This window comes from Thamnophis elegans, chromosome Z (assembly GCF_009769535.1).
Source record: "Thamnophis elegans isolate rThaEle1 chromosome Z, rThaEle1.pri, whole genome shotgun sequence".
Lineage (NCBI taxonomy): Eukaryota > Metazoa > Chordata > Lepidosauria > Squamata > Colubridae > Thamnophis > Thamnophis elegans.
Window position 1 is genome coordinate 129352175 of NC_045558.1, and position 11907 is coordinate 129364081.

The following is an 11907-nucleotide window of genomic DNA, read 5'->3' on the forward strand; positions in this document are numbered from 1 at the left end:
AGAGGGGAAATACTTTGTCAAATTGACAATTAACAAGTAGATCCTTTTTTTAAGGCCAGCTAGGGGAAATATTTTAATAGATAATTAAGTCTTCCTGGGATTGGTCCATATTATATCATGTGCTTATTTACTCAAAGCTCCAGAGATTTTCTGTAAAGCAGTGAAAAGTAGGAAGCAAATTTGAAAGAGGTTATAAACTAATCCCAGTCACAGAGTTCTTGGGGTGGGGGAAGAATCCAACAGGGCTATCGGGTTCATTTCCTCCAGCATTTGTTCTTTCTTTGAGCAGACCAATTTCAAATCTAAGTTGTAGAAATCTCAGTCATTATTCAAGCACATGTCTGTATAGCCATCAAAATGAAAAGTTTAGATTGATGCTTTGGTCTTTTGATGTGTGTTGTGAAGATCCAATATGCTAGGTCAGATCCATTGGTGTGGATTGATATTTTGGAAACCTCTTTGGGATGATGTTTTGGCTGCTGATGTATTATTCATTCTGATGTTCCCAGTGATCAAAGTGAATGCACTCAAGTGCCCAGAGGTTGATCCTATCCCAATTCCACATGAATGGTACCAACCAGGTGATCTCCTCATTGGAGGGATGGCTTCACAGAACCTCTATGCCTTCAGCGAGCATTCATTTTATGAAGATCCACTTCAGGAGCTATTTCAATTTTCAGAGTAAGTAAAATCCACTTTTTTCTTCATGCAATGATTCCTTGGTTGTTATTTTTTCTCAGTTATTCATGTCTTTATGAAAAAAAAAGGTCCATAAACAGGTGAAAACTTTATCTGATCCAGTAAATGCTTCAGTTTCTGAGAGTTTCTGACTGTAGGTTAAATGAGACTTTTCCTTCCCATCAATTTTATTTTAAATAAAATGTCATGTAGGTTAAACATAAAAGGGGATTTAATAAAATGAAAAAAAAATACTTTAAAATATATTGTCCCCTTATTATTAAATAAAAGAATAGAATTAATTTATTTTTCCAGAAAGAGAAATCTATCCATAAGAAGGACTATTAACATCCAATTTAGAGTTTAAGATAGGCACGTGATGGCTCACGGCTAAGATGCTGAGCTTGTCAATCAGAAAAGTCAGCAGTTTGGCAGTTCAAATTCCTAGTGCCATGTAACGGAGTGAGCTCCCGTTACTTGTCCCAGCATCTACCAAAATAGCACGTAACATGAAAACATGTAAAAAAAATTCAAGCAGAAAAATAGGGACCACCTTTGGTGGGAAGGTAACAGCCTTCCATGTGCCTCTGGCATTTAGTCATGCCGGGCACGGAGACTTCTTCAGACAGCACTGGCTCTTCATCTTTGAAATGGAGATGAGCAGCACTCCCCCAGAGTTGGGAATGACTAGCACATATGTGCAAGAGGTACCTTTACTTTCACCTTATTTGGAAGATAAAATTAGAAATTTATGCTAAGAAAAGATTATAACAGAAAATTTAGAAAACAAATCTGCGTAAAACATGGTGCTAAAAAAAAATGTTATCTGAATCTGATTTTTTTTCTTAAAGTATAACCCAGTGTTTGAAGCAATGAAAAAAAACCCACCAGAGTAGAAATAATTAAAAATGCTTAAGCAATTCATCATTGCCTTAAATGTTTTAGGAGTAACTTCCCAGGTGTTATATAAATTATGATAAAATTTCCTGTCATAAGTAATAGATCAATTTTAGCTGAATGAAATGAAAAGAATGAAAGATCATTATAGCAGTATCAAGAAATATTAATCTGTCTTTTACAGCCTAGGCAGAAAATGGGATTTTTCATTCTTAGCTAAGTCACCCGCCCACTAAAGAATAATTTTCTCAAAGATTTTGGAGAATTTACCACTGCATTCTAAAAAGTTGGTCTCCCTCGCAGTTTCCTGTTTTTTCACAAGCCAACTTCAGAAATCATATGGTGTATTGCAGTGTTCTCTATGTTCCATTGATTAATTGTTCTCACTGTCAGGAAATTCCTCCTTAGTTCTAGGTTGGAAGTCTCATTGATTTTCCATTCATTGCACCTTGTCCTGCTTTCAGGTGCTTTGAAGACTAGGTTGATCCATTAACCCATTTCTTTCATGAATTTTCTGAACACTTTTCACTCCACACTATATGTGAAAGCTGTTATTCCACTAATTTTTTGGAAGGGGAAGAAATGATGAGATTATGGATTGTTACAGAATAGCAAGACACTTAGGAAATGATGGAGGAAGATTCATACAATGAAAAAAAAACTTTTTGGGGTGAAAGAGTGAAAATGAATAAAAAATAGGACAAGCATCTAAATTTAGTCTACCATTCTTTGAAATATAGAATTACAAATATATTTAGGGAGTTCAAGGCAGAGTTAGCCAATGGTAAGATGTATAGCCAATAAATGTGATAAATTTAAATGAATGAATGAATAAATATACTTCTCAATACTGTTCTATGAATTGTACAATTGTTTCATGAAAGACTTTCTTTACTTGCAGTGTGATTACAAAATTCTACCAGCATGTCCTTTCCTTGGCCTTTGCTGTCAAGGAGATCAATGAGAACCCGCAAATCTTGCCCAATGTTACCATAGGATTCCACATCTATGACAGCTACAACAATCCTAAAATGACCTATCGGACCACTCTGGACTTACTTTTCAAATCTGATAGATTTCTCCCCAACTACAAATGTGGACTTCAGAAAATTCTTCTGGCCATCATTGGAGGACTTGGATCAGATACTTCATCCTATATGGCAGAAATTCTAGGGTTCTACAAAATTCCACAGGTGGGTCCAGGGATGAGGGGATTTATCTTGTTTCTGTTAATTGATTTAAAGAATTAACCGATTGATTAAGTGTGCTCAACAGCATCCTTAAGTCTTCTTTCTCATACATCTCATCTAAGATTTAACAAGTTTTTCAAAAGAAAAGATTTCTTGGTGCAGAATGGAACCTCTCACTGTGGCCAACTCACCATGGCCAATTCACGATGGCTAACTCGCTGTGGGACAGCTCTCCACAGGACAATTCAAGAATTCAATTTCATTATTTTAAATAATTAAAAATAATAACTTTTGTCATTCACATTTCATTTTGTGCCTCCTTTGTCATTCTTTCTATAATGATTTATTCCATTTTCTAAGAATCTTTTCCTGAGATGAGTTATCCATGGTGAGTTGGCCTTGACTCTTCTTGGTGAATGCCGATGATATTAGCAATAGCAGTTAGACTTATATACCGCTTCATAGGGCTTTCAGCCCTCTCTAAGTGGTTTACAGAGTCAGCATATCGCCCCCACAGTCTGGGTCCTCATTTCACTTACTTCGGAAGGATGGAAGGCTGAGTCAACCTTGAGATTTGAACCACTGAACTGCAGATAACAGTCAGCAGAAGTGCCCTACAGTACTGCACCCTAACCACTGCGCCACCTCGGCTCTTGATATTTTAGCATATTTGTTGAAAAAACATCAATGTTCAGGAATTTAACCATATTCACAATATTTGGGAAATTAGGATCAGGTGTACATTCTAATCTGTCAAACCAATTTCTGAAGAGATCCATATAAATGCATGAGCAAAACAAAAATCTCTCTTTAATTCCTCTATACCATGTCTTTTCTTTTAGCTCACATATGGATCATTTCCCCTGAAAGAAATTGATAGCTGTCAATCATCTTCAATTTACTTTATGGCCCCAAATGAGGTTCCCCAATATATCGGTATTATCCGATTGCTTCAGCATTTTGGATGGAAATGGATTGGGCTCTTTGCTGTAGACACCGAGAGTGGAGAACACTTTTTGGAGAAATTGGAACCCTTGTTTTTCCAGCAGGGAATCTGCTTAGCTTTCATACAAAGGTTTCCAAAACTATTGCGCTTGGATGACTTGGGTAAATTTAGCGATATAATGTTTCATTTTTATACACATTTTGCAGACATTAAAACAAATACATACATCATCTATGGAGAATCTTTGACATTAGCTTGGCTGACAGCTCTCAAATTTTTATGGGATGCTGCAAATCGGGGAAATGCATCATTAAGCAAAGTGTGGATCACCACCAGCCAAATTGATTTCATGCTACCAGGAACTCAGAGGGAATGGAATCTCCAATTTTATGATGGGGCCCTTGCCTTTCAAATCCATTCAAGTGAAAATCTGGAATTTGAGGAATTTCTTCAGTCCATAAGGCCATATTCAACCCATGGAGATGGATTTCGAAACCATTTTTGGGAGCACGCATTTGACTGTTTTTTCCCTAATTCGGGATTGTCATCATTGGGAAGTCAAGAATGCACTGGGGAAGAAGGACTAGGAAATCTTCCCGAATCTCTGTTTCAATTGCAGGTAACAGGTCACAGCTACAGCATCTATAATGGGGTTTATGCTGTGGCTCATTCTTTGCATAGCATGCTATCCAATGGATCCAGTCTGAGAAAAATCTTGGCAGCTAAAATGGCTAAATCTCCAGAACTGCAACCTTTTAAGGTAACATATCCCAGCAAATATATATACACACATCCATAAGTGCTCAGTGAATAAAGTATTGTCTGGGTTAATATATTTTACACACAGTAGTAATAATAATAATATTGTTTAGATATACATAATCATAATTTTTAACATATATGTGTACACATAGTAATGTAGTCTATTCTATATCAGTATACATAATACTATTTCCCCAATTTCTATCATCCACCTCTGTTTTCTAACTTAATAAAATAACCACCCTATTTTGAAGTATTCTATATCTATCCATCATCTCTTGCCCTTTTTAAAATTTCAACTCTTATTGAGTTTTTGGTAAATCTTTCATGTTTCTCCCTTGGGATATTGTAGCTCCTTATATCAGATTTATTTAATCTAAGTATTTCATCTCTTGTTCTTGGATCTCTGGAGTTCACATCCATGGTTCTTTCTTCATTTTAAAGAGAATTTTCTCTTTATTCTCTTCTATATTTTGAACTCTTGGAGGATAATCTGTCTGCTCCATTTTGGCTGCTGATGTATTCTTTATTCTGTCTTAAGAAATTCTGTATATGTTATTCACTGATGATACTTTTTAGGTTGACTTCTTGCTCTGTTGAGGAAAACTGGAAATATGAAATTGTTTGCAATTTATAGTCTTTGTTTTGTATTGGCATTTTGTCCAATGAAACTTCATAATGAGTTTGGGAACTGAAACATAGAACTTCTAAAGTGTTGAGCTCTCTTATCATTGTTCATTCAACTTCATTGCTTTCTTCTTCTATTTCAAGTAGCTCCACCCATTTCTTCAAGGCATTTATTTCAACAACTCAGCAGGAGAAGTAGTGTCATTTAATGAGAAGAGGGAAGTTGCAGGTGGATTTAGCATCGTCAATATGATCGCTTTTCCAAACAGGTCCATCCGGAGTGTGAAAATTGGAACTCTAGATCCTGATGCTTCTTATGGAAATGAATTGGCCATTAATGAAAGTCTGATAGAATGGCACAAAGGTTTTAATCGGGTATGGAATGTAAAGTGTTTTTTTTTTTTTTTACAACTTCTTTAAATGATGGAACAGATTTCAGTTAAAATGTCTCCAGATGATCTCTGCTGGTCATAATTTTCTTTATACTTGACTGTATTTTCAGCTGATGAAAAAGCTGAATAACCTGGCAATTACCTGTGCAAACTTTTTCATGTTACGAGCAGGTTCTTCCAGTTTCTCTGTGCAATGAATACTGTCGCCCTGGATATTGGAAGAGAAAATCTGAAGAGAAAATCTTCTGCTGCTATGATTGTGTTCCATGTCCACAAGGGAAGATTTCAAGCAAGACAGGTCAGTTATGAAACCACAAAAAATTTGAGAACATTGGGCACTTAAGGAATTGTTTCATCAAATGTTACAATAAATTCATTTTTTATTAAAATTGAAGTTTTCTAGCCTATAAAGTAAGGAATATGGGTAACGCCTACAAATCTCAGTTATTATTAATCTCAATTAGCAATAATCACCCAGGTTTTAAAATAATATATCCTCCAGAATCCTGTAAACCACAAAACGTCTCTGTCAACGTCTAAAGCATTTCCATGACTACTATCAACTTTAGAAGGGAGGAGAATTCTATGCATACCTTCAGTTTCATATTTCTACAAACTAGTTGGAGAATATGATTTATGATGCAGGAGAGAAGGGGGGAGTTTGGAGGGTAAAGTTTAAATGCAATTAAGCGAAAGTCAGTTTAGACCACAGAAGTAATGCTAAGATGTTGATCCTAATAAATGAAGGGGTTTTGTTTGAACTCTGTCTCGAGGCTCATAAATTAATTAGGTCATCTCTTGGGAACTTCACATGTTACAGCATTTTTGTGTCAGATATAAGAAGATCCATTTTATATTCCATTTTATATGGAATATAATATCCATTTTATATGGAATAAAAACATGATTAATTTTTGGGAGATCCTACAGATGTCCTCGGTAGACCAACAATATTGTTGTGTCATGACCCAACAATACCATATATTTTGGTCATCCAAATCTTCTGGTTTGCTCATAGGGTCATTTTGTGCCTTCCAAAGCCTTCTGGGAAGCCTCCTGAAGCCTCCTGAATGCTCTGGAGGGCAAAAACCGGCCCTACGAGCAAACCGGAAATCCATTCCCAAACTTCTGGTTTGCTGGTAGGGCCAGTTTTTTATGCTCCAGAGGTTTCAGGGAAGCTCCTGAGACCTCTGGAGGGCCTCTGGGGGGGGAGGCTGTTTTTGCCCTTTCCAGACTCCTAGAAAGCCTCTGGAGTCTGGGAAAGATGAAAAAAGCACCCTAATAATGTGGACACATGTGCATGCCCGCTGGGGTCATGCACATAGCATTATTGGTGCAGCGTGCCTGCCCCCAACCCCCCTGTGCTCCCCCCTTTTGGCACGCAAATCAAAAAGGGTTTACTATATTCAGTGTATATTACATGAAATCCTTCAATATTTTTTTTGTCTACAAAAAATGGTTTCAACAAAATTATTTATTATTAAGGATGATTCTGTGGTGTGGGAAGTGCTGCTAAATAGTGCTCATCTTATTTAGTGGTATTCCTCAAAATCTGAAAATATCATAGTAGCTTTCAAACTCTTGTGCATCATGTGAAATCTTTGATGTTTCAAACATTTCCTCCAAATTTGTTACCGCCTCCCTTCGGGAGGGGGTCTTTCCCCCCGCACTTAAAGCAGCAGTGGTGAGACCCCTCCTGAAGAAACCATCTTTGGATCCAGCCGTCCTTAACAATTACCGTCCAGTCTCCAACCTCCCCTTTGTGGGGAAGGTTGTTGAGAAGGTGATGGCCTTTCAGCTCCAGTGGGCCTTGGAGGAAGCTAGCTATCTTGACCCATTCCAGTCCGGCTTCAGGCCTGGCTACAGCACAGAAACCGCTTTGGTCGCATTGACCGATGACCTCTGGAGAGCCAGGGATGGAGGCCATGCCTCCATCCTAGTTCTCCTTGACCTCTCAGCGGCTTTCGATACCATCGACCATGGTATCCTTCTGCGACGACTGCGAGAGGTGGGGGTGGGAGGCACTGTTTTGCAGTGGTTCTTCTCTTACCTCTCGGACAGGTCGCAGTCGGTGTTAGTTGGGGGGGCAGAGATCGAACCCTAGGCCCCTAACATATGGGGTGCCGCAGGGTTCGGTCCTGTCTCCCCTACTTTTCAACATCTACATGAAACCGCTGGGCGAGATCATTCGGCGGCACGGGATAAAATACCATCAGTATGCGGACGATACCCAGCTGTATCTGTCCGCCCCGTGCCAACTCAATGAAGCGGTGGACGTGATGAACCAGGGACTTGAAGCTGTTAGGGACTGGATGAGGGCTAACAAACTCATGCTCAACCCGGATAAGACCGAGTGGCTGTTGTGTTTCCCTCCCGCCAATTTGGCAAGTATTCCATCACTCAGGCTGGGGGGTTAAACATTATACCCCTCAGACAGGGTCCGCAACTTGGGAGTCCTCCTGGACCCACAGCTGACTTTCAAATACCATTTGTCAGCTGTGACCAGGGGGGCATTTGCCCAGGTTCGCCTGGTGCACCAGTTGCGCCGCTACCTGAACCGGGAGGCTCTCACAACAGTCACTCGTGCCCTTGTGACCTCTAGGCTGGAGTACTACAATGTGCTCTACATGGGGCTGCCCTTGAGGAGTATTCGGCGACTTCACCTAGTCCAGAATGCGGCCGCGCGAGCGATTGTGGGTGCACCTCGCTTCACCCACGTAACACCTATCCTCCGCGAGCTGCACTGGCTACCTGTCGATCTCCGGATATGCTTCAAGGTGCTACTTGCCACCCATAAAGCCCTCCATGGTAGTGGATCTGGGTACTTGAGAGACCGCCTACTGCCAATCACCTCCATTCGACCAATTAGATCTCACAGATTTGGCTCCTCCGAGTTCCATCCGCCGGTCAATGTCGACTGGCAACCACACGGAGGAGAGCCTTCTCGGTGGCAGCTCCGACCCTATGGAACGATCTCCCCGTGGAGATCTGTACCCTCACCACCCTCCAGACCTTCCGCAGAGCCCTTAAAAACTGGCTTTCCTGTCAGGCCTGGGGCTAAAGATTGCAACCCGCCCGAATGGTATGAATGTTGTGTTTTAATGATGTGTGTTCTATATGTTAAAAGTTTGTCCCCCCCCCCTTTTTAAGTTGTAAGCCGCCCTGAGTCCCCCCAGGGAAAAGGGCGGCATATAAATAAACTTAAAAAAAAAATTCAGTAAACTGGGATATTAAAATAAAGGACAGAAAATAATTATTTTTAATACATTTTAGACAGGGTTTTCATTTGGAAACTATATATACATATATCCCACAGGAATGGAGGACTTTTTGTTTATTTAGTTGTCTGTTTGTTAAATTTATTTGCCACCCATGTTGCCACAAGGTGACCCATGTTATATGGTAGTTATGGACATAATTATGTGAAAATGTAAACTAGGACATTTAAGAAAGCATTTGAAATGCAGTTAAGTTCCTTGCAGAAGTAAGTGAAAAATAACAGAGCAATCAATGTTATCTATAGATCACAGTCTATTAACTAATTAATTAAATAAACACATTTCTACACTACAAAACTCCAAAATACTCTGGATAGTTTGACAAATATGAAATTATAATAGCAATAAAAATATATAATTATCAGAAGACAGCAACCAAAATTCTCCACCATTTAAATTTAAATTATTGCAATGGATTTTTACAACTTCATATATTTTCATTCCACACCTGAGTAAATAATTGATTTTTGAAATAGTTGGCAAATAGATTGTGATAACTTTGGAATATAGCTACGCAGGGAAAAGATCACAAAATGAATCATCATTCTTCAAAAAGTACCATAAAATGTTTATTAAAAAGTGGCTAGTAGGAAATAGGTGAGTTTTCTTTTGTTCCTTTATCCAGATGCAGAAGATTGTTTCAAGTGTCCTGAAGATCAGTATCCAAGCAAGGAACAAGATCGATGCCTTAACAAAACAATGAGCTTCCTTTCCCTTAAAGAACCTTTGGGGATCAGTCTGGCCACAGCTGCTTTTATCTTCTCCCTCATGACAACAAGCGTGCTTGGAATTTTCCTTAAGCGTAGAGATACCCCCATCATCAAGGCCAACAACCGGGACCTCACTTACACACTACTCATTGCCCTTCTGCTCTGTTTTTTCTGTCCCTTGTTATTCCTTAGTCAACCAGGGAAAATAATCTGCCTTTTCCGTCAACCAGCATTTGGCATCATCTTCTCAGCTGCTGTTTCTTGTGTGTTAGCTAAAACTATTACTGTGGTTGTAGCTTTCATGGCTACTAAGCCAGGTTCTTCAGTGAGAAAATGGGTGGGGAAAAGATTGGCCCTTTCCATTGTCATTTCTTGCTCTCTTCTTCAAGCAGGACTTTGCATTCTGTGGTTGGCAACATCTCCTCCATTCCCTGAGTTAGACATGAATTCCCTTACAGAAACCATGATTTTGCAATGTAATGAAGGCTCCATCTTCATGTTCTATTGTGTCCTGGGCTATCTGGGCTTCTTGGCTATTGCCAGCTTCATTGTGGCTTTTCTTGCCCGTAATTTACCTGATACCTTTAATGAAGCCAAATTCATCACTTTCAGCATGTTGGTCTTCTGCAGTGTATGGATCTCCTTTGTTCCAACTTATCTGAGCACCAAAGGAAAAGCCATGGTGGCTGTGGAGATCTTCTCCATCTTGTCTTCCAGTGTTGGCTTATTGGGGTGTATCTTTTTCCCCAAATGTGTTATCATTGTATTCAGGCCAGAACTTAATAGCAGGCACCAATTAATCAAACGGAATAATTAAATTAGGTCTACATTCTTTATTACTTATAGGGAAAGAATATTAGAAAAGGAAAATTAAGGATTGGTCTTTTCAAATCTTTTCAATTTTCCTTCCTATCCTCCATTACATAACAACATATCGATTTTGTACTTATAATCTCTCCTCCGTTTCCTAAATTAGTTGTGCCCCCAGTTACGGAAGCAACAAAAGAAGGAAAGAAGGAAGAAAGGAAAGAAAAAAAATTTCTGAAACATGTTTTTGTGTCTGAAACTTAAGCCTTTTTGCTATGCTATTCTACTCCATTCTATGAAATCAGATTCTACTACAAATTTAATAAAAGGAAATACAACATTATTTTCTTTGTTTGTTTATTATTCTCTGATCTTTTTTGATGCCACTTTTAATGTCTGCTAAAAAGGACAAAGTCTAGACATAGACTTTGGGTTGGTAATTCTCCCTTGGTTTAAAATAAGTTACAAGGTGTGATCTATTTTTATTGTTTGCTTAAATTATTGGGTTAAAAGAAATGGAAATTTAGCAGGCTATGAAAAAAAATGAATGTGTGAGTGTGGTACATAATTTGATAGACTATTAAGGGTCTGCAGCCAAGAGTTTGAAACTAGTGGTACTTAAGGGAAGAGTAGTGGACATTAATGAAAACAAGAGATTTGATGGATCATCTCAATTTTATTTTTATTCATTCAAAAACAATTAAACAATTTTTAAAAATGTTAGAATAATAAAAACATCTGCAAAATAAATACACATTCCAGCCATGATGGTTAATCATCTACAAGTAAAACCATGTTATGGGTCTCTTAACACCCCATTAAAGAAGAGTTACCTACTATCAGACCCTATCCCATGCTCCTTTCCACACAACTTTAATAACCCAGGCGAGGAATGGATCTAATACACAAGTGGCCAAACTAATAGCTTAGAGGATCTTGTCCACCTCCTCAAGTTCCATTGGTTTCAGGTCACCTTGCCACACCACACAGATCTTGCCTTACAGTTGGAGTCCAACATGTAGTTTATTTGAGTGATATGTCCAGCCAATGTGCAATGATGCTTTAACTATTACTTCCTCCATGAAGGGACCAAGTCACCTAAAATATGTATTACTTGGACAAGGCTAGATCCAGAAGGATGGATGAAACTTTAGGATGAAACCAGTTTCAGGTGAGACATCAGAGGAAAACGTAAGTCACAGGTGGCAGTATAGGAAAAACATTAAAATTTCCCCTACTGAAGATTTCAGAGCTACAAGTATATCAGAATGGTATAAAACAGGGGTCAGCAACCTGTGGCTCTGAAGCCAGATGTGACTCTTTCATCCCTCTGCTGCAGCTTCCTGTCATTGGTCGGCTCCACAATTGATAGGGCTTTCAGTTAGGACAGAAAAAGAATGCTGCACAGGAGGAGACTCTATGGTGGTGGAACTGGACTTCCGGTCAGCTTGAAAATTGAATGGGGGGTGGGCTTCTGTTTAGGGCCTTTGTGCCTCTTTCTGTGTTTAAGATTGCTGACCACTGGTATAAACCCTTTCAAATGGTTAACTTAAAACTATTTTCTAATTTTGATGAATCTTACTCTTATTAAAAACATAACCAAAACCTAGAAGAAGATAG

At 38.8% G+C, this 11907-nt stretch overlaps 1 protein-coding gene across 1 annotated transcript; it reads left to right on the plus strand.

Annotated features, from left to right (window-relative positions):
* Nucleotides 1-412: 412 nt before the first annotated feature.
* Nucleotides 413-10297, plus strand: LOC116521767 (vomeronasal type-2 receptor 26-like). The gene is made up of 6 exons (XM_032236424.1): nucleotides 413-681; nucleotides 2477-2768; nucleotides 3608-4471; nucleotides 5248-5475; nucleotides 5664-5790; nucleotides 9396-10297. The coding sequence occupies exons 1-6, from the start codon at nucleotides 413-415 to the stop codon at nucleotides 10295-10297; spliced, it is 2682 nt and encodes an 893-aa protein (XP_032092315.1).
* Nucleotides 10298-11907: the final 1610 nt, after the last annotated feature.